The sequence below is a fragment of the Crotalus tigris genome, unplaced genomic scaffold (assembly GCF_016545835.1).
Source record: "Crotalus tigris isolate CLP2741 ecotype Arizona unplaced genomic scaffold, ASM1654583v1 scf7180000018862.1388955, whole genome shotgun sequence".
Taxonomy (NCBI): domain Eukaryota; kingdom Metazoa; phylum Chordata; class Lepidosauria; order Squamata; family Viperidae; genus Crotalus; species Crotalus tigris.
This window is the reverse complement of record NW_024097242.1, coordinates 1,126,573-1,146,778: the sequence shown is the minus strand read 5'-3', so window position 1 is coordinate 1,146,778 and position 20,206 is coordinate 1,126,573. Positions and strand designations below refer to the sequence as shown.

Genomic DNA, 20,206 nt, shown 5'->3' with positions numbered 1-20,206 from the left:
ACATTAAGAAACAGAGATTAAGAAACAGAGCAACAGTCAAGGCAATGATCAGATAAATCTGAGTAACTAATAAATAATAATAACTAATATATGTATCAGATAAATCCAAAGCAAGAATGGAATTTGAGAAAATATCTCAAGCTTGACCCTCCCTATTGTGAAGGCAAGGAGCTGGGAGACACATTCAGATTTGCAAGATTGATGTGATGTCAACATTTTGAAGCAGAAAAGACTCAAGCCCCCAATATTATGGATATTAAAACTATTTTTATTATAGAGTTATAGTAATAAAATCTTGCAAGATTTTTCTTATCTGACTATTGTCTTGGCTGTGGCTCTTCCCGGTGTTTCTCAAATTTATCTTCACAACCCATTATATCGCAAAAATGTCACACCATATTGATTTTATGGTTACAAATACATTCTAATGAGCATACAAATTTGAAAATATGAAATCTGCAAATAACAAGAATTGGCTGGTGTGTAAATAAATAAAAAAATTGCCTGAAATGCTAGTTGATAAAAATCCAATAAAATCTGCTTCATTAGGCAACAACCACAAAAAAAGGTGGAGCTAGGTTTGGGGGGAAAGCCTAAACAAAGTTGGAGAATCATTTTGGTTTAGTGATTAAGGCACTGGTTTAGACAGCAAGGGGCTGTGAGTTCAAGCCCCGCCTTCGCCACAAAAACCATATGAAAGTCCTTGGGCAATCACTCACTCTTCGCTCACATCACCTCACGGTAGTTCTCAGGAAAATAGGAAGAAGTGTTGGTTATGTTCACCCCCTTATCTGTAAAAATAATAAAGTTACTGGATATAAATAAAACTATTCAGCTAAACTTTTGGCTTCTCCAGTATTCTCCATTAAGCAGCATACAGTATGTTCAAGTAAGCAGTTACAGAGGATGTGATGAAGGGATACTGTAGAAATGCAGCTTAAAGTTAACAGACACATATTTAGAGTGAAAGAGTTTAAATCTCCAAAGCCAAAGGAAAAACCTCCTGCATTATGGAAATAACCTAATGATTTGACCAAACCTATATCCGTTAACAGTGAGAAAGCCCGGAGAACTGGTGAAATACCAAGACAATTTAAAGAAAGTAATTGATTCTGTTTTAAAAAGAGGCAAAAGGATTTGGAGAGCTGACATTTGGTACCAGAAAGATATCTGAGAAGATAAATAAAACAACGGATCTATAAACACTTTGAATGCAATACAGTGATAACCGGAATTCAGCATTAATTTGTTGCGAACAAGTCTTATCAGACTTCCTTCCTTCCTTCCTTCCTTCCTTCCTTCCTTCCTTCCTTCCTTCCTTCCTTCCTTCCTTCCTTCCTTCCTTCCTTCCTTCCTCCCTCCCTCCCTCCCTCCCTCCCTCCCTCCCTCCTTCCCTCCCTCCCTCCCTCCCTCTCTCCCCCCCTTAGATGAGGAAAATACTTTGAACACAATAAGGCCTAAGTTCAGCAAAATATTTTACAACATAACCTATACCGCTAATTAACGATTTAGTTATACAGTATGTCTATTAGGTGGGTCAATAGCGACTAACAATTTGAAAATTAACGATCAAGTGCATCAAATTGGAAAGGTGTATGTATATAGAGTCAGGTTTTAGATTGAGAGTTGTTTAGAATTAAATAATAACTTGGATGGCAAGGTGAAAAATAAAATTGCAGATGACATAAAATTGAATATCACAGCAAGAAAAATAAGGCCAAAGTTTGCCCAGAAAATCAGAATGAATTTGAACAGTGGCAATTTCATATTTTTTCATTTGGGTGAGTGGGTAGGGTGGAATAAAGTCCTGAACAAGCTACATCCTGTATATCAGAAAATATGAAATATTATCCAGTATTTTTTCTTGCATTATAATTTTTTCTTGATAGTGCCCTTTGAGCATATGAAAAGAGAATGTAGGAAGGAATGCACAATACAGTATGTATAGTATGAAATTGTATGCATGTATTCATTCACATCAAGAATAAATGTTATTCCGTTAATCCATTATTACAGGGACATATTGTAGGAAAAATTCTGATATCACAGTAATAAACTTACCTTCATTAGAATCATTCTCACCATTCATGAGGCCATTAAAAAGTTTATTAATATATTGCCTGTAAATACAGCTTTCATTCTGTATCCATGAACATATACTCCCCTTCTATTAACAAAACATATCTCATGGGCAATTCTGTATCTTATTATAATACTGTATTTATGATTGTGTTTATTTTTAGGATAATCAAATTTGCAAGTTTTATTATTTTTAATGATTTAATGATTTGTTGTCATTTTTTTGTTTTCTCCCAGAAACTCTCCTCACCCTCTAATTATTGTACTTGAAAACAGACCTGATTGCTGGCCATTCCTTCTTCAACATATGACCACATTTTTCCAGCAATGTCCAAAAGGGTAGGAAAATAAAATAATTGCATAAGTAACTGATGACACAGTTGACCTCTAGATTCTTATGTGAACTCAGGCTTTAACAATACAGGATTTTTACTGCTGATTAATAGAGTGGTAACAATTAATATAACATAGCACTTTAGGCTTATAGAGTATAGCGCCCCATAGTACTTTACAGTATTTCTGGGTGATTTACAATGTAAGTATTATTTGCATATTGCCCCCAACAGTCTGGGTCCTCATTTTACCAACCTCAGAAGGATAGAAGGCTGAGTCAACTTTAAGCCCTTTTCAGGATCGAACTCCAGGCTGAGGGCAGAGTTTGCCTCAATACTGTACATTAACTGTGCCACGAGATCAGCAAAGTGTAGTATTCTGTCAATAATCATGATATCATATTAACATGTGGTGAAAATACCACTTGTTTCTTCACTGTTCCACAAATTATATTAGATACCTAGGGTGATTCTTGTTTCAGGTAGCATATGAACTTCTGAACACTTGGGCTTGATTGCCTGCTATGTTCCTTTATCCAGTATATACCCATGAAAATACTAAGATATTGGATAAGGTCTTGCAGGTTGTATTGCAATCTGCAGATTATCACCTGTTTTGGCTCTCATTCTTTCTAATCTTTTCTCTGATTAGGAATCAACAACTGCTATGTATTCTAGAACAGAGGTCACCAACCTTTTCATACTGGTGGACTGGAGGGAAAGGGAGCAGCTGAAAAACTGGGAGCGTGCATTCGCATGTGCGAACAGTCTCATGCAGGAACAGGGCTGTGCACACCCACATGGCACTAGTGACCCCATTTGCACGCAGGCACCAGTTGCCACCACTGCTAGCACTCGCACATGCGCAAATGGGCCATGCAATGTGCACAGCACTAGTGGCCCTGTTTGCGCAGGTGCGCAGGAGCTAGCTGCCGCTACTAGCACCCGCATGCATGTGCAAATGGGCTGTGCAACCTGCACGGGCTAGCGGCCACATTTAGCACCTGTACACATGCGCAAACAGGCTGTGCAACCTGCACGGGGCTAGCAGCCCTGTTTGTGCTAGCGTGCAGGCGGTAGCCCCTGCACATGCACATATGTGTCCGCGGGCGCTACCGCAATTTGGTGAGTACACGCATTAGCCAGCCTGCTCCGCGGCCCGATGGCCAGTAGGCCATGGCCCGGTAGTGGGCCGGGGCCCATAGGTTGGAGACCCCTGTTCTAGAAGACGTTTTAATTCAGGTTTTTCTAGCTTGATGTAGTAATGTTTTATTTTCTTCTCTGTGGTTGTATTTGTTGGTTTACATCTTTTAAACCTTGAAGGTATAGAAATTATATTTTTTGTATTTTTCCAGTTTCTTTATAGTTGATTTTTTATTGTATACCAAAAGAAGCAGTTGCTACATTGATGTGATAACTGTCTTGTGAGTTCTTAAAATGATTTCTTACAATTTCAGGGCAGAACATGTATGGGTCAATATAATGAGGCCATTTCTAAGGTACCTATATTGTGAACCTTACCAGTTGCGGGAACATGCAGAATTACGGATGAGCCTGCTTAGAGTCTTGCTTCAGCCATATGGGCCTTTGAACAAAGAGGAACCCCATGCCCTTGAAAGCCATCTCCTTCAATTGCTTTGTGACCTAGTTCCATATTATCAGGTAAAGCTTCTCCCGTGCTAACCTCTCAGTGCACATTATTTTATTTATTTACTTTCTATTGTTTCTATGTTTCTTTAACATATGTATGTGGCCAGGGAGCCTGATGGCTCAACAGTTAAAAATGCTGAGCCTGAGTTCGAGACCTGAGTGTCACATGATGAGGTGAGTTCCTCTTGCTTGCCCCAGCTTCTGCTCACCTAGCAGTTTGAAAACATGCCCATGTAAGTAGATAAATAGGTTCCATTTCAATAGGAAAATAACAGCGTTCATTGTGCCTTGGTGTCTAGTCATGCTGGCCATGTGACCATGGATAATACTGGCTCCCTCGGCTAAGAAACGGAGATGAGCACCTATAGTCAGGCATAACTGGATAGGGGAAACCTTTACCTTTATATGTACAGTATGCATATGGCCACCCATATACCAAACTTGGGATAGTGGATAAAAGAAGACAAAATGACAATCCATAGTATAAAAATAGCAAATCTGAGGACCTTAAAAAATTTCAATAACCACAGATATCAGAGGTTGGGTTTTTTGTTTTTTGTTTTGCATCGTGGCTCTAGCACCAGGGGAACAGCCAAGCTTTTATGGCTTTCCTTTCTGTTGGTAAAAGATTACAGGGAAGGAGCGTCATGGTTGCCTATATCTCAAGGAGGAGTCTGTTCCATAAGACGGGCACCATGACTGAGAAGGATTCATCAAATGACCTTATTTTACTGATTGGACCCAGAGCCTGCCTACTCTGCCAGATTTGGTGGGATGGACAAAAACTGTTGGGGAGAGGCAATCCCACAAGTAGCTTGGCCCCGTCCGTGTAGTGTTAAAAATAACCATCAAAACTTGAATTTCATCCAGAGACTATTGGAACCAGCGTGCCTTATGAAATAGCAATGTTATATGGCTTTATAGGTAGTCCTTGACTTATGACCAGTCATTTAATGACTGTTCAAAAAATATTAAATTCAAAAAAGTTATTTATGACCTGCCCTTGATGTTTCAGCTGTCACACCAACCCCACGATCACATGACTACATCCTGGGTGCTTGAAAACCGGCTTTTATTTACAGCCGGTTACAGTGTCGCTGGCCATATATGATTGCTTTTTGCGACTTTTCTTGTCTGTTAAGAAATACTCATTGGACTGGCTGCATTTGGACTTAGGATCATGTGATTTGCTTAGTGACCACAGTGACTTGCTTAAAAAATGTCGTAAAAATGGTTGGAGAATCAAGTCTGGTCACGCGGTAATTTGATTTACAACCCACAGCAACTTATGAACAATTCTGGGCTCCGTTGTGCTCACAAGTCAAGGACTACGTGTGCTGTGGAGCGCTCTTGCATTGTTTGGGCTCTTGCATTCTGGACCTGATGAAAATTCTAAATGCTCTTCAGGTGTGCAGAGCAGGTCGCAATGGTCCAAGTAGGAGATGACTTGAAATATGAGGGACCGTGACCATTCCTCCTGATCTACGAATGGGTATAGTTGGTGCACAAGATGTAATTGGGCAAAGGTCCTCCTGGTCATGGCTGCCACCTGCTTCTTGAACAGGAACTCTGAATCCAGAGGGAACCTCAGATTGTATACTGCCTGGTGGAGAGTTACCCCATTCAAAAATCGCTACATACAAGGAACTCTGAGACCCATAGCCATGTGGTCTTGTCAGGGTTGATCTGAAGTTGGTTTATCCTTATCCATACTACTGCAATGCGCTCTACATGGGGCTACCCTTGAAAAGTATTTGGAGACTACAGTTGGTCCAGAATGCAGCCGCGCGAGTGATAGTGGGTGCTCCTCGATACACCCACGTTACACCTATCCTCCGTGAGCTGCTCTGGTTGCCTATTGGTCTCCGGGTCCAATTCAAGGTGTTGGTCATTACCTTTAAAGCCCTATATGGCTCAGGGCCAGGCTATTTGCGAGACCGCCTACTACCTCATAGTTCCCTACGTCCGGTTAGATCCCACAGGCTGGGCCTCCTTCAGGCCCCGTCGGCCAAGCAGTGCCATTTGGCGGGGCCGCGGAGGAGGGCCTTCTCTGTGATGGTGCCCACGCTTTGGAATCAGCTCCGCCCGGAGATTAGGACCACTCCCACCCTATTGGTCTTCCGTAAGCTACTTAAGACCTGGCTTTTCCGGCAGGCCTGGGGTTTATAAAACCTTACCCCTGGATGATTGTTTTTGTATTGTTGTTTTGTTATGTTTTATGTGTTTTTTATTGTTAGCCGCCCAGAGTCCCAGGGCGGCTTATAAATTTTATAAATAAATAAATAAATAAATAAATAAATAAATGAATGAATGAATGAATGAATGAATGAATGAATGAATGAATGAATGTGGATTCCAATCCCTTGACTGTATTACTTGGCAGCTGGGGATAGAGATGTGCAACTAAGTATCATCAGCACAATATCAGGGAGGTGTTTCTAGAATGCATACAGTGGGATCTTAGATTACCTATTCCAGATAAACTGACTTACTATGAACGCAAAATCTCTCTCTATTGCATTCTTCATTTATACATATCTGCTAACACTTTAGCTGGTTCTCAGTGCTGAGTATGATGCAGTCTTGATTTTTGTTTTCCATAGGTAAAAGATGCTCTACAGATCACGGAAGCATTGCTTTTTCTGGAGGGATTATTTCGGAGTCTGCTACGTCACCCTAGTTTTTGGAGGACACAATTATGTCATCTTTGCCTGCAGCTTCTGGTTTTCTGTGAGGTTAGCCTGCAGGCCACAGGGGAATGTTCATCTTTAATTGGCTTAATGGAGGAAAATGTTGAGCTTCTGAAAGAGGTAGGCTCTCTGGGGATTAAGATAACTTTTAAAGATGTATTCATACTTAATTGTGTGATGGCCCTTAACTTTTGGCACTTAGTTGTAAGGTTAGTAGGCTGGACTGGAAACAGGCATCACAGGTATTTAAGGACACGAGAGTTGCTAAGAAGTAGATTTATTATAGTAAAACTATGTTATTATATAAACTTTCCCAGCATCTATATACTACTAAATGTCTACAACTTTTAACTGGACAAAACTACGCATCTTAGGTCAACAATTTTTGAACCAAAGTAGCTCAACTGGACTAACAGAGAATCTGCTCCAAATCCAGGAGCCATAACACCTAAGACAATAACATTTGGGAAGGTTATTTACTGCTTAAGTATATATTGGGCTGCTGCTGCACTTATATGATCTTCATTTTCAATATTTGCCGATAGTTTCCTAGCCACTCTCACAATCCTTCAGTCTGTCTCCCATCCAGGAGCAGCCACTTATACAGAGGAGGAAGAAAGAGGGGGAAGGGAGGGATGGAGGAAGGAATTGGGAGAAAGGAAGGGAAAGAAGAACAGGAAGGATGGATCTCCACATGTCCTCCAAAACCCACCTCCGTGTACCCCCAAGCACACTCCCTGAACTATGCTTCTGCCCTGTATTTCTCCCCTGACCCACAAGGCACTTCTTTCACATCTGCGCTTACTTTTCCTGAGCCATGCCATCCCCCCATGCGGACCCTTTCACATTTCCTCCTGCAGCCTTCTTACTCCATGCCACCCTCCACATGCCTTTTCTGATCCATGATGCTGTCCCTGTGTGCCTTCTCCAACCTGTGCAATACAGCTTGCACACCACCGCACATCCTTCCTCAGCCGCATCACCTTTGCGCCTTACCTGACTACGCAGCACTTCTTGCACATGCCCATGAACCCTTCTTGACCTGTGCTACCCCCTGCACACCATTGTGGACCCTAAGGCATCCTTCTCATCTTGTGCTGCCCCTCCATGCAGATTGCCTGAGCTGTGTAGTACCTCTCTTGTCCATCCTCATGCACCTTTCCTGACCCACGCTGCTCACCCACCCGCCCTTCCCTACCTCTAGTATTTGTACACCCTTCCTGACCACCACCACCACCACCCAATGTGCCTTTGTTGACCTATGCAGCACTTCCTGTGCATCCTACACATAATTTCTTATCTGCCACTGCCCCCACTGACTTTCCAACTCCCCACAAACAAAATAAATGGGGAAGCCAACAGGAACTTGAGGGAGGGAGGGAGGAAGAAAGATAGATTTTCAGGGCTCCCTGCCTGCTTCCCACAAGGAAACTCGGTGGGGAAGCTAGCAAGAAATTGGAAGCTGCTGTCCCTCCCGCTGCTTTTTTGCCTGCTGGTGATCATACTGTTTCTTGTATAGATAAGAAAATATCTTCGAAACAATGACCAAATAGGGTATGAGCTGTATAGCAAGCCTTATTTACAGGCAATCCTTGATTTACCAACACAATTGAGCCTGGAATTTTAGTTGTTGAGCAATCGATCATTAGCGAGATGTCACATGACTATCCATGTGACTGTTTTACTCAACAATTGCAATCCTGGCATTCCTAATCGCAATTGTTAAGTGGATGGATTTCCAGATAAGGAGTGTGGATGGGAGTGGGGAAACCCTGGCGGGTTCCACTCAAGAACTGAAAATAGTCTGTGCCAAATTCCTACCAGATTTTTCAGCCTCTGAGGAAAAACGCTCACAGTCTGCACTGGGCCTCCCAGGTCTTGCCCCATCTGCCTAAAGTACTCTGTGCTGATTATCTTATCACATTGCCTCTCCGTCCTCTGCTTGAATTTTGGCTTCCTCTCATCTCTAGGGTCTGGGTGAAAGAGCTGCTTCCTGAAGGATGTCACTTCTCAGAGTTTAGGAAGGAACACCGTCGGCTGGGTGGAGAAATGGAGTTCAAATAATTAAGATCTGAACTCCATATTTGCACTCCATGGGATGATGTCAGTCTTCCTCTACCTGCAGAAGGAAACTCCTTCTATGGGTGGTGAAATCGAGCTCAAATCACCAGGATCTGAGCTCTGTTTATCTACCTTGCTGAAGGAGCTCAGTGCCCCTTGGTGAGCAGATCTTTCAGCTCCCCGGAGACATGAGAAAGTCCTTTTGGCCGGCAACTTGCAATTTTCTCTGCCAGCTTTCCCACTGACTTTCCAGGAAAGCCGGCAGGAAAGATTTCAAACGGTGACAACATGTTTGTGGGGCATTTGCCAACCGGTTGTAAGTTCAAACAGGTTGCCAAGCACCCAGATCGCGATTGTGTGACTGCAGGAGAGCGAGCGCTCTGCTGTTCTGTGAAAACACCCTTTCTGAGGCCATTGTGATTTTAAACAATTGTTAAACGAACTTTGCTTTGAGGTACATCAATTCCTCAGTTTTTTTAAACAGCTGAAATTATCTTTACAAGAAGGCAGCTGTATGCAGCCATAAGAAAAGTATTGTGTTAAAGAAGCAAGGCACAAACCATAATTTATAAAATACATGCTAAAACAGAACAAACAAACAAGTCATGTCATTAGTTTAACACAAAGAGTAAAGCCAGTTATTATCTAGCTATAGTGTTTCAGGTAACATTTTTCTCATCTTCTGTGTGATAACACTGGAAATAAATTTGAGTCTTACTGTCTTTGTCCCTGTTGGATTCATATACATTTTTAGTAGTGCAGAGAACTACAAGGTTCGCTTGTTTACAGATCATGAATTCATTATTTGTAAAAGCTGACTTTCAAAGAACCTTAATCTTTTTGACAGGTGAGCACCTATGTATAGACATCACTCTAACCTCAGTAATAAAATGGAACCGTATAAATCAGCTATACTATTATATGTGTGTGTGTGTGTGTGTGTGTGTGTGTGTGTGTGTGTCTGAACATAGACTTTTTGGCTTTGTTTTTTCTTCTGCAATAAGGATGAAAGAAAGCTTTTGTTGCAGTCCAAGACCAGAGAAAGGAAATCTGACTGGCTTTTTTCATGTATATCTACATTTATTCAAGCAATATGTTTAAACACCAGTTAGTATGCACTAGCTCTCTTGAGAGGAGTCAGAGTCAGTCACTGGCTCTTATATTATGACACTGTTGCCTTTCTGCTGAGGAAATGGAAACATGGGAAGTAGTTATGTTACCAGCACCTAGTACTGCAAAGTCAGAAGAGTTATTTATTTTACATATTAAGGCTGAAGAAATATGCTTCATTTGATTTTTTTTTTTTAAAAAAAACCAAGTGTAAAATTTGCTTAGGCTGTTTATTTCCAGAGACTGTTGTATATTATACTTGGAAAGAAAATCAAACTTGATTGTGTATCTTGGTTTTTTAGGGTTTTCCATTTCAGATGACCATCATTGGACTGGGTGTGCTCCTGCTGCAGATTCCAGCTAGTCAGCAAAAGCCTATTTTAAATCTAGGTAAGACTTCATTGTAAAATTGCAATAATTCCCTGAAAAATTACTTGCATTCTTTATCTTTCTGGGAGGGAGCAATTTCTTAATAATTTCAGATTATTAGAAAGTATCCTTTGTTGGCAACTGTTGTAGATTAAATTTGTTGTTCATAAAGATTAGTAGGAGATTATATGTCATAAACATATATTTGTTTAGCTATTTTTATGCCCGGAATGTCTTTCAGTTACCTGAGAACCACGTCAATGATTTAAATGTCAAATTAAGCAAGAGGAAATACAGAACATTACTCATGTGTTCCATGAAACTTCTTGAGAGATGAGAAACTAATTTCATTTACAATAATCCTAATCAAAATTAGAATAAATATGTTTATCCATTTAATAACAGACATTTGTCATATTTATCAGCCAAAAAGTACTCCAGAAATTTCCTCTGTGTCATCTCAAAGATTTTTCCAGTTACATATCATGCTGATTTAATTTTTCTAATGTATATTTAAGGTACCAATTAGTAATCCAATATTATTCAAGGGTTGTCATCCATTGATGAAACCAGATTGTGAAGGATGGACAATCAGATTAATAATTTATGTAATGCACATACCAGAGTCACTGTCAACATTTTTCCATTAGTATTTAAATAAAATCATAATGAAAATTTAATACAATAATAAAGACTGTTAAAGAACTAAAAGAAAAAGAAAAAAAATGAGAAAAAAGAAAATATTAATAGGTTTCCAGATAAGATGTCCTGAAGAGGGAACTTTCCCTCTTCCCAGTTGCTGGCCCAAATCCAAAGTGCTTCATCTCCCTCTGAAAATGTAAAAAGAAAAAAAAAATGAGCATTAAAAAAGCTGCTACTACATTTCTTCAAATGATCTCAACACAATAAACTGCTCTGGAGCATCTGTGACAAATTGCTGGAAAAAAGAAAAAAAAAGATTTAATTTCTTTTTGATTTGCTGCCCAATGGGCTTTTCTGAATAACATCTGCTTCTGAACTGTTTGTGGAGTCAGATCTGGAAAAATCATTAACTCCTTTGTATTTCATTCCAAAAATCCCACTAGCTAAGATAAATGCTGGATGTGATCCCATAACTGTACATCTTATACATTTCATAGCAGTAGGACAGTAAGCAACTCATAGGTTTCCCCTCCCAATTACTTTATCTTATTTAAATTTAGCAGAAACTAAAGCTTTCTGTTGTTCTACAGCTCACTTAAAAAGCTGCTTTCCCTTGGAAAAATGGTCCCATTCTTGTTTATTATGTCTTTGTGGTTAGCTTACAGGTACTAGGTTTTGATAAATGTAGCAAGATAAAAGGTTTTCCACTTAACAGTTAAAAGTACTTACTGAAGGCAATGAAAATATGCTGAAATACTACCTCGTCCTTGGTGTTCTCTGAGTTTGGTTGTTTTCTTGAAGATGTTTCATTACCCAAACTAGGTAACATCATCAGTGTGCGTGCTGATGTTGTTATCTAGTTTGGCTAACAAACAATGAAGAAACTTAATACAATAAGAAAACAGACAAGGTCAGAAAGCACCAAGGACTTCTCATTTCAACTCTAAGCTACAAATATTTTCCTTTCTTGGTCCCTTGTCCTTGGAAGGTATCAAGATTATAAACTTAAGTTTGTCACCATTGAACCCAGGAATCTCAGATTCCTATTTCTACATTGATTCCGTAGTAAATTTACATTTAATATTGTGGGAATTGAGATTCCCTGAATGAGGCAGACTTGTAAAATTATCTCAGAATTAAAGGCTATTTGTTTACTGAGGGAACTTTGAGTGTAAATGTGAATGCAGCCACTTTATTATTACTCCCTAGGCGTGTTGGCTGCTCCATGTTTTTGAATACCCTTCTGTTCTAAAGGGGAAATTGTATCTGTATTCTACTATTTTTCACTATTGTGTTAGATGGTTCTGAGTTATAAAATTCTTAATACAAATGTTCTCTTGTTTTTATAGCCATCAAGCTTCTGTCGGGTTCGGAAATCAAGATGACTCCGTTGATGGCTGTCATCTTAGTGATGCCTGCATTGCAAATACTATCGTCCACAGCTGTTCAGGACAACATGACTGAGGAGAATGATAGCACGGCTAGGCAGCAATTAGCCATTAATCTTCTAGAGATTGTACAGCAGGAAGAGCTGAAAGAGCAGCACTTGGTGAAGTTTTCATGCTTACTTTAAATTTTCTAGCTATGGTAAAATAATAGTTATATAATATTTTCAGCTTTCAACTCTACTTCAAACATAACAATGTAAAATATTAAAATAAGTACTGAAGTATGAGGAAAGAATATGAGAGAATCAGTCAGATTATGAAGGGGCAATATAAATAAGCACATATAGTAATTATTAACTCATATCATGTTTATGGCCTCTTAAAGACATTGGATTGGCCTTTACCTAAGTAGAATCTTGGTTTGAGTAGGCCTTTTGGTTAATGTGTTAGGGCTGTTAAGTACCTAAAGCATGGGTGTCTAACCTTTGGCTTGGGTTGCATTGAGTGTTGGGTCATTCACAATATATATAATATATAGTTAAGTCTTTGGTTGTTCGGGTTTTCTCCCGCGTAAAATTGGAAGTGTCTTGGCGACGTTTCGACGAAGTCCCATTCGTCATCTTCAGGCTGGTGCTTTCAGCTTCATGCTTCGAGGAGCAAACATCGCCAAGACACTTCCAATTTTACGCGGGAGAAAACCCGAACAACCAAAGACCTACATACAAACACCCGCGAAAACCTCAGAAAACAAATATATAGTTAATGTATATAAATAACAAAGTTCCTGTGTATTTTTAATATTTGTTATGCAATCTTGTGGAGCTGCATCTTGTGGGCCATGGCTTGGACATGCCTGACCTAACGTATAAGACCCAGACCCTTGATAGATCATGTTAAGTCCGGCGTTCTTTTTGTATAACAGTAGGCATTTAGCAATTCACAAGAGGATGTCCAACAATCCAGAAAAGTATTATTCCTCTGTAGGTTGATACGGCCAACATAACTGAAAGTTTTTGCATAATCAATGAAGCATAATTAAATAATTTTGGTATTCTTGGGTTTTTTCAATTATTCAGTGTAATAATGGTTCTTGCTTCTCAATCTGTTTTAAAACCGCTTGAACACCTAGGATTCCAAACTGCATTGGATGATACTAAGCATTATTTAGCTAACGTGAAAGTATGTTGTCAGAAATTTAATTCTTCTTTCTTGTACAAATTTGGTATACAAATTGGATTCTCCCAATCTGTTTGCGACGGTGTTATTCTCAAGATTTGCTGGCATTATTTGGTTAGGACTTTTATTGATTCTTCTTCTTGTTGACCAGGAATCTGGAGAAAGCGTAGAAGGCTTATACGTGCAGAGGGCCCCATTATCTCTGCCTGCCTGCAGGGCCATAGATGGTCACCCAAAGGGGAACACCCAATGTCCTAAGATACCCGGGAACACCCAGTGTCCTTAGGTAACCACCCAAAAGTACTCGGAACATCTTTAGCTATTTCTGTATTCTATTATCTATAGTGTGCCAGCTTTGCTGGGTGACTTCTTTATCTTTATGCCAGCCTTGCTGGATGTATTAAGTATGTAATAAAAAGGGTATAAATATGAGCATTTTTTGTTATTTCGGGCTTGCTTTCCTTTAAAGGGGCCTGTCTTTGTTCAGCTGAATAAACGTGTAAGCTTAAAGACAACTTCTGGTTTCTTGTATATATTACCAAGCCACACCTCAGAATTGGCATAACATTCTGTTAACTTGCCATAGTTCTGTAGATATTCCATCAGTTCCTATTGCTTTCTGATTTAGTAATAACTGAAACACAGGCCTAATTTTATCTTCTAGTACTGAAGATTCTTATGAATAGGGAATATTTTCCAAGTTATCTTGGATATTGACATCTCTGCTATATAGAATTTTAATATATACTCCTTCCATCTTTGTTTGGTGTTCTTTGAATCAATTAATATCTGGCACTGACATCCTTTAACATACTAATAATGTGATTAGATCTTCCTTTTGAGTTTAGAGATCATTTGGAAAACTTTTTTTTATTTTTCTATGTCTATTTCCATCTTTATTGTCTTTACAGATGTACTTGTAATCTTGCTTATTGTCTTTTCTAACGTCTGAAGTTCTCTGGTAGATTATTTCCTGATATTTTTGCCTTTGCCTTTTTTTCTCTTCTTGGCTTTTTCTACTCTTTCTTCTGATATCAGGTTGCTTCTTTCTATTTCTAGATTTTTGGCGGTCTGTTTTCATGTTCATGCTTAAAATTTCTTTGATTTCATTCCACAATTCCTTTGGTTGCATATCAGTGGGATCCAGGACTTCAAAGCAATTTTTGATCTTCTCCTTGAAAATGGTGTATGTGTATGTGCTTATGACCATATAGTGGAAATTGGTTGGCTTTGTTTTCTATTTGAGCTTGACTCTGAGCTCAGACAAGAGTAGTCCTTGAACTCTTCTTCAGTCAGCCCCTGTCCTTGCCATGTTTTTATTATTATCCACTAATTTGGTCAATTTGATCTGCATGTATTCCATTTCATAATGTTTATGCATATTGGTGTTTTTTGGGTTGTTTAAAGACCTAATTAGCAATGAAGAAACCTAGGCTGTACGTTACAATTTCATTTTCTTACTGTTTCCAACAATGACATTCCAGTCTCCAACCACATGCAACACATCTTGGGTACATGTTTCTACAGGTAATCCTAGACTTACAAACATTTGTTAAGTGACCATCAAAATTACAACGGCATTGGAAAAAAAGTGACTTATCACCTGTTTTCACACTTACAATCATTGCAGCATCCCCATGGTCATGTGATCAAAATTCGGGCGCTTGGCATCTGGCATGTATTTATGACAGTAGCACTGTCCCAGGGTCATCTGATCACCATTTGTAACTTCTCAGCCGGCTTCTGACAAGCAAAGTTAATGGAGGAAGTCAGATTCGTAGGTGGTTTGTAGAGGCCTATAAAGCTTCTCTAGGACATTTTCTTTTTCCTGATACTGTCAGCTAACTTCAAAGTAAATAATTCATACAAAAAGAAGGAGTTAATTGGTGAGTAGAATTTATGAGTCCCAAATAAAACCAAGTCCATCTAGGGCTAAATCAAATTTCCTCTCGGTTAGTCCAGCAGTTCATCTGAATGGGTTGGAGAGCTTCCAAAACATGTCACCCTCCTCATATTAAGCCTATATTAATATAGTCATATATGATATGCCTTAAGAGTTAGAAATGTTTTGGTCCATTTGGAGTGGCAAAGTAAGTTTGGGGAACCTACTTAAAGAAGAGGCAAGAATCCCTTTGTATGTTAAGGAGCTCCAGCTAATTTTAGTATGCCAATAATTCATAATTGCTTGGGGCTTTAAGCATGCTCTCTAGTAATAGAACTCTAGCAATTCCTTTATAGTGATTGACATTTGGGAAGTTTAAGAGAATACGTAATATAAATATAATCGTAGGTTTAGTTTAAGAGAGGAAGCCATAATTGACAACAGTGATGTTGGTGATTAATTTGAATGAAAAAACTCTTTAACAGCAATAAGATAATATAATTGTTCTTTGCACAGACCAGCTTTCCTCAACTTATCAGTCCAATATTTCCACAATTCCCAGCCAGTATTTTCTTTGTCCATACAGGCTGCGAGTTGTGGGAATCATGTTTTTAATATATATTTGCAAGTCGAATAAAATACGGTATTCATCTTTGGCATCATGAAGGAAAGCAGTTTCATTATTATAATAGCCCTTTTCATTTCCCACAGGTCTCCTGGGATCACTTCTTCCCCATAAATAGTATCTATGGTTCATTGCATGTCACTTGGCAACTCCTTTGGCTTTTGAGAGACAAGACCTCCATGTCTGACTGGTTGTCTTCTGTTAAATCAATGCTTCCTATTGCAACACAAGTCTCTGTCCATGTCGTTCTCCTGGTAGCTTATCTCCTCATTCAAGAGAATGAGGATAATCTTCATAGTGTGCTGGATGCTACCATAGAAATTGCAAAGGTGGATTCATCTCAGGTAAGATTGATTTTTGATAACACTTAATATCCAAATGATGTCTCAAAATCAGTCTGAGCTTCTTACTTCTGAAGCTTTTGGCTTTTTGCATATCACCTTTTTGTTACATTTTCTTCCCAGCTCCTCTTTTAAATCTTTTTTTCCTTTTGCTCTCTATTTCTGTATGGGCCCATTTTCTAGTCACTTGCTTTTTCCCTTTATACACAACCTGCACACCAATATGGGACAGGAGTGAAGCTATGTGGAGGTTTTCTGTTCCATTTTCTAACTCTTAGCACTGCTTTCAACTTTGAAGAGGAAAAACGGGTTAAACAAGAAACAGAAACAAGTTTCTAAGTGGGTATCTTAAAATGGCCACCTCTGGCACTGGTGCTGTTTTGAGACATAAAATGCCCATAAATTGTGAAGCAGTGAGAATCCCTGATTGTTTTTTCAAGAAAAAAAAAAGGAATACCGTATATGCCGCCGTATTAGGCGACCCGGCGTATAAGACGACCCCCGTCTTTATAGCCGGGCCGCATTCCTAGAACGTTGTCTTATACGCCGGAAACTACCAGTATTTCCGGCGTATAAGACGACTCGGCGTATAAGACGACCCCCGTCTTTGGCGCCGATTTCAGCGCTCGCGGAAGTCGTCTTATACGCCGGCATTTATGGTATATGCAACATGTTATGCAAAATATAGTTGTTTGTAAAATTGCTAGAAAAATTGCAAATATAGCATGTCTAGACAGTGGATTACTTGCATTTCAATAAGTGTGTGTGTGTGTGTATGTATGTATGTATGTATGTATGTATGTATGTATGTATATGTATATGTATATGCAGAACAGACTGATTTATATTTGGTAGACCAGGTGCCTCACCCAAGAGACAAGATATATATCCTCCCTGGTTTCTGCTGACTGGAGTAAGGGGAAACCTGTGGCTCAAAAGAGTAATACAGCTGCCTAACATGCAAGCTGCCCAGGTTCGAATCCCTGTAGGGAGTGACTAGCTGATGAGGGCTAATGAGCCTGAAATAGCTATACTAGTCTCCCACTAACTCTTTGCCAGCCACAAATTCTGAATTTATAGTGTTCACAGTATGTGATGTCTGCCTGCAAAACATGCTCCTAGATTGGAGCAAAACGCAGAACAGACTGATTTATATTTGATAGACCGGGTGCTTCACCAAAAAAGATGAGGTTCAAAAAAAGGAGACATTGTAATAAAACAAAGAAACATATTTTTTGGACATAATGTATACATAATACATAATGCAGGAAAAAAAATCTAAGAAGAAACAGATGAAATCAAGTCTTAAAACACAAGTTTTGCCAATGAAACGAAATCTAATCAGTCTGTCTTCCTCTGAGGTATTCTTTCATCAGTTTCTATTTCTTCTGACTCTTACACATTTTATTTGTCATTTTTCAACTTCCATGGATTTCAGAAAACTAATTTTGCCTATTGAGGCAACTTGATTTGGGATTTTTCTAAACATTTACCAATTTCTTTCACATCTTAATCATTTTATGCGTCAATAAGATAAAACTGAAAAATGTAGAAAAAAGAGAGGAAGAAATCTGTGGATCAAGCTCTCATAACTCCTGATCTTAAAAGAATTTTGCTTAATGGTAATGAACTACCATTTTTCTCTGAAAATAAGACCCAACCAGAAAATAAGACCCAGCATGATTTTTCAGGATGCTCATAATATAAGCCCCACCCCCAAAATAAGCCCCAGTTCAGATTGTCAGCCAGATTTGTTTATAAAGGTTGAATATAAAAGTAATTAAAATATATATAATTAAAAATCTATTGATAAATGTAATAAACATGTTTTTACTTAGCTGATATAATAAGAACTATACTAGCAGACATTAAGTGAAAGAGAGAGGAAGGATTTGATGTTGAAACGAGAAATTTTGGTTACTAAATTTAAGACATTTGGAAATTAATAGAAAATAAGAATATTATTTTGTATTATTAATTATTGTATTATGTAAGATGGTGAGAAATAGGATATATTCAAATAGATAAGACATGTATCCTGAATATTAGACTTTGTGATGAATTGTGATAAAGGGAACTTTGGTTACTTAAAACTTGGAAATTATAAATATTAAATGTTAAATTTAAACATTAATGGGAAACTAAAAATTGGGAAAAACTAATTAGGACATTGATTGTCTATAAAGACTGAATGTTAAAATAATTTGGATATGTATAAGCTAAAAATTATTGATAAATGTAAGAATGCTATTTTTATTTAATTAATATAATAAGAATTGTATTAGTTTAAACATGAGACAGTAAATACTAAGGGAAAAGAGAGGAAATATTTAATGTGGTAGTTTGAGACTGGTACTAAAAGATTACTTGTATGTTATTGAATTATTGATTAACTCAGCCGCCACGTTGCTTTTCAAATACTTAAATGTATTTGAAAAGCAACGTGGAAAATTAGAAAATCAATAAAACATTAAAAAAGACATATGGGGAGGGCAGGGGTGGAGTGGGGAGAGGTGGGATCTGTTATTATTCAGCCAACCTCCTCCATTGCACTGATCCCCCACTGGGGCCCCAAGCCAACTGGTACAGCCACATCTTTAGGCTCTTGCGAAAAGATAGGAGGGTTGGGGCCAACCTCAGATCGGGGGGGGGGCAAGATGCAGGCGCAAGGGCAGAGAAGGCCCTCCTCCTGGACCCCGCTAGCCGGAATACTTGGGCTGATGGGATCCGCAGCATGCCTTCTCTGCCAGCACGAATCATATGGGCCAATCCCAGTGGGGTGAGAGAGTCCCTGGACCCATGCCATGAAGAGGTTTAAAGGTGATCACCAACACCTGGAATTGCACGCGGAAGCAGATTGGTAACCAACACAGCTTGCAGAACAGTGGTGTTACAAGGGCCATTCTTGGGGCCCCCCAAACTACCCAGAGTGCAACACTTTGCATCAGCTGCAGCTTCCAAATGATCGTCAAGGGTAGCCCCTTGTGGAGCACATTACAATAGTCCAGTCATGAGATGACTAGAGACTGAGTGCCTGGGCGCAATTTAATAACCTTTGAATGTTTTGGGCTATAACTTTCATAGTCTGATGTGGCTGCTCATGCATGATGTTGGAAGCCAAAAGTTCTGGAGCGCACTAAACTACCTAGCCTAGATTGCTTTACCTGGTGAATTCATCACACTTGCCTATCTATCTGATTTCCTTGCTCCCATTTGCCATGTTTGTTTTTCATAATCAATAAACACAAGATAGAACATTATGAATGCATAATTGGCTATAAGATGGATAAAGATAAAAAAAAATAGATTAGTTGCATTGTGCTTTTCATTAAGGCAGCTTTCCCCAACCTGATGCCTTTCACTTGCATTAGGACTGAAACTCCCCAAATACCCGAGTAGCCATTCTGGATGGGAAATTAGGGAGCTATAATCCCAACATATTCAGTCAAGTCTGGGAAATTTGTGATGGAAATTATCTATGTAAAGGTATATCTCATCTGCATGTTTATTCTGAGCACTTGAGTAGCATTTCCCTTTTCTAACTTTATTACACTTCTCTACAAACTATACATAATTCCAGTTTTACTCATTCTTTCATTTTTATTTCCTGGAGAGAGGGAGTATAAAATGTTTTAAGAGCTAGTGCTTATTGTTAGGTTTACATGAACATTTTTGTTAAATAGGAATCAATCCAAAATTCTCATTTTTTCATAAAAAACTACATTGGTTAAAACAATTCAGATGTTGACAACATACAGGTAGTCCTTTGTTAATGATCATTCAGCGACTGGTCAAAATTACGAGGATGCTAAATGAATAGTACTTAATCTAATCCTTGAAGTTATGACTGTTGCAGTGCCC

General features: G+C 38.8%; 1 protein-coding gene across 4 annotated transcripts in view; it reads left to right on the top strand.

Moving 5' to 3' along the window:
* FOCAD (focadhesin) overlaps window positions 1–20,206 on the top strand; it is a 150,702-nt gene that overhangs the window by 16,834 nt on the left and 113,662 nt on the right. For all 4 annotated transcript variants that reach the window (XM_039357061.1, XM_039357059.1, XM_039357060.1 and 1 more), the window contains 6 exons: window positions 2,317–2,418; window positions 3,869–4,073; window positions 6,665–6,871; window positions 10,225–10,312; window positions 12,283–12,482; window positions 16,091–16,348. In XM_039357061.1, coding sequence (XP_039212995.1) covers window positions 2,317–2,418; window positions 3,869–4,073; window positions 6,665–6,871; window positions 10,225–10,312; window positions 12,283–12,482; window positions 16,091–16,348 — 1,060 coding nt within the window. The remainder of the gene's footprint in view (window positions 1–2,316; window positions 2,419–3,868; window positions 4,074–6,664; window positions 6,872–10,224; window positions 10,313–12,282; window positions 12,483–16,090; window positions 16,349–20,206) is intronic.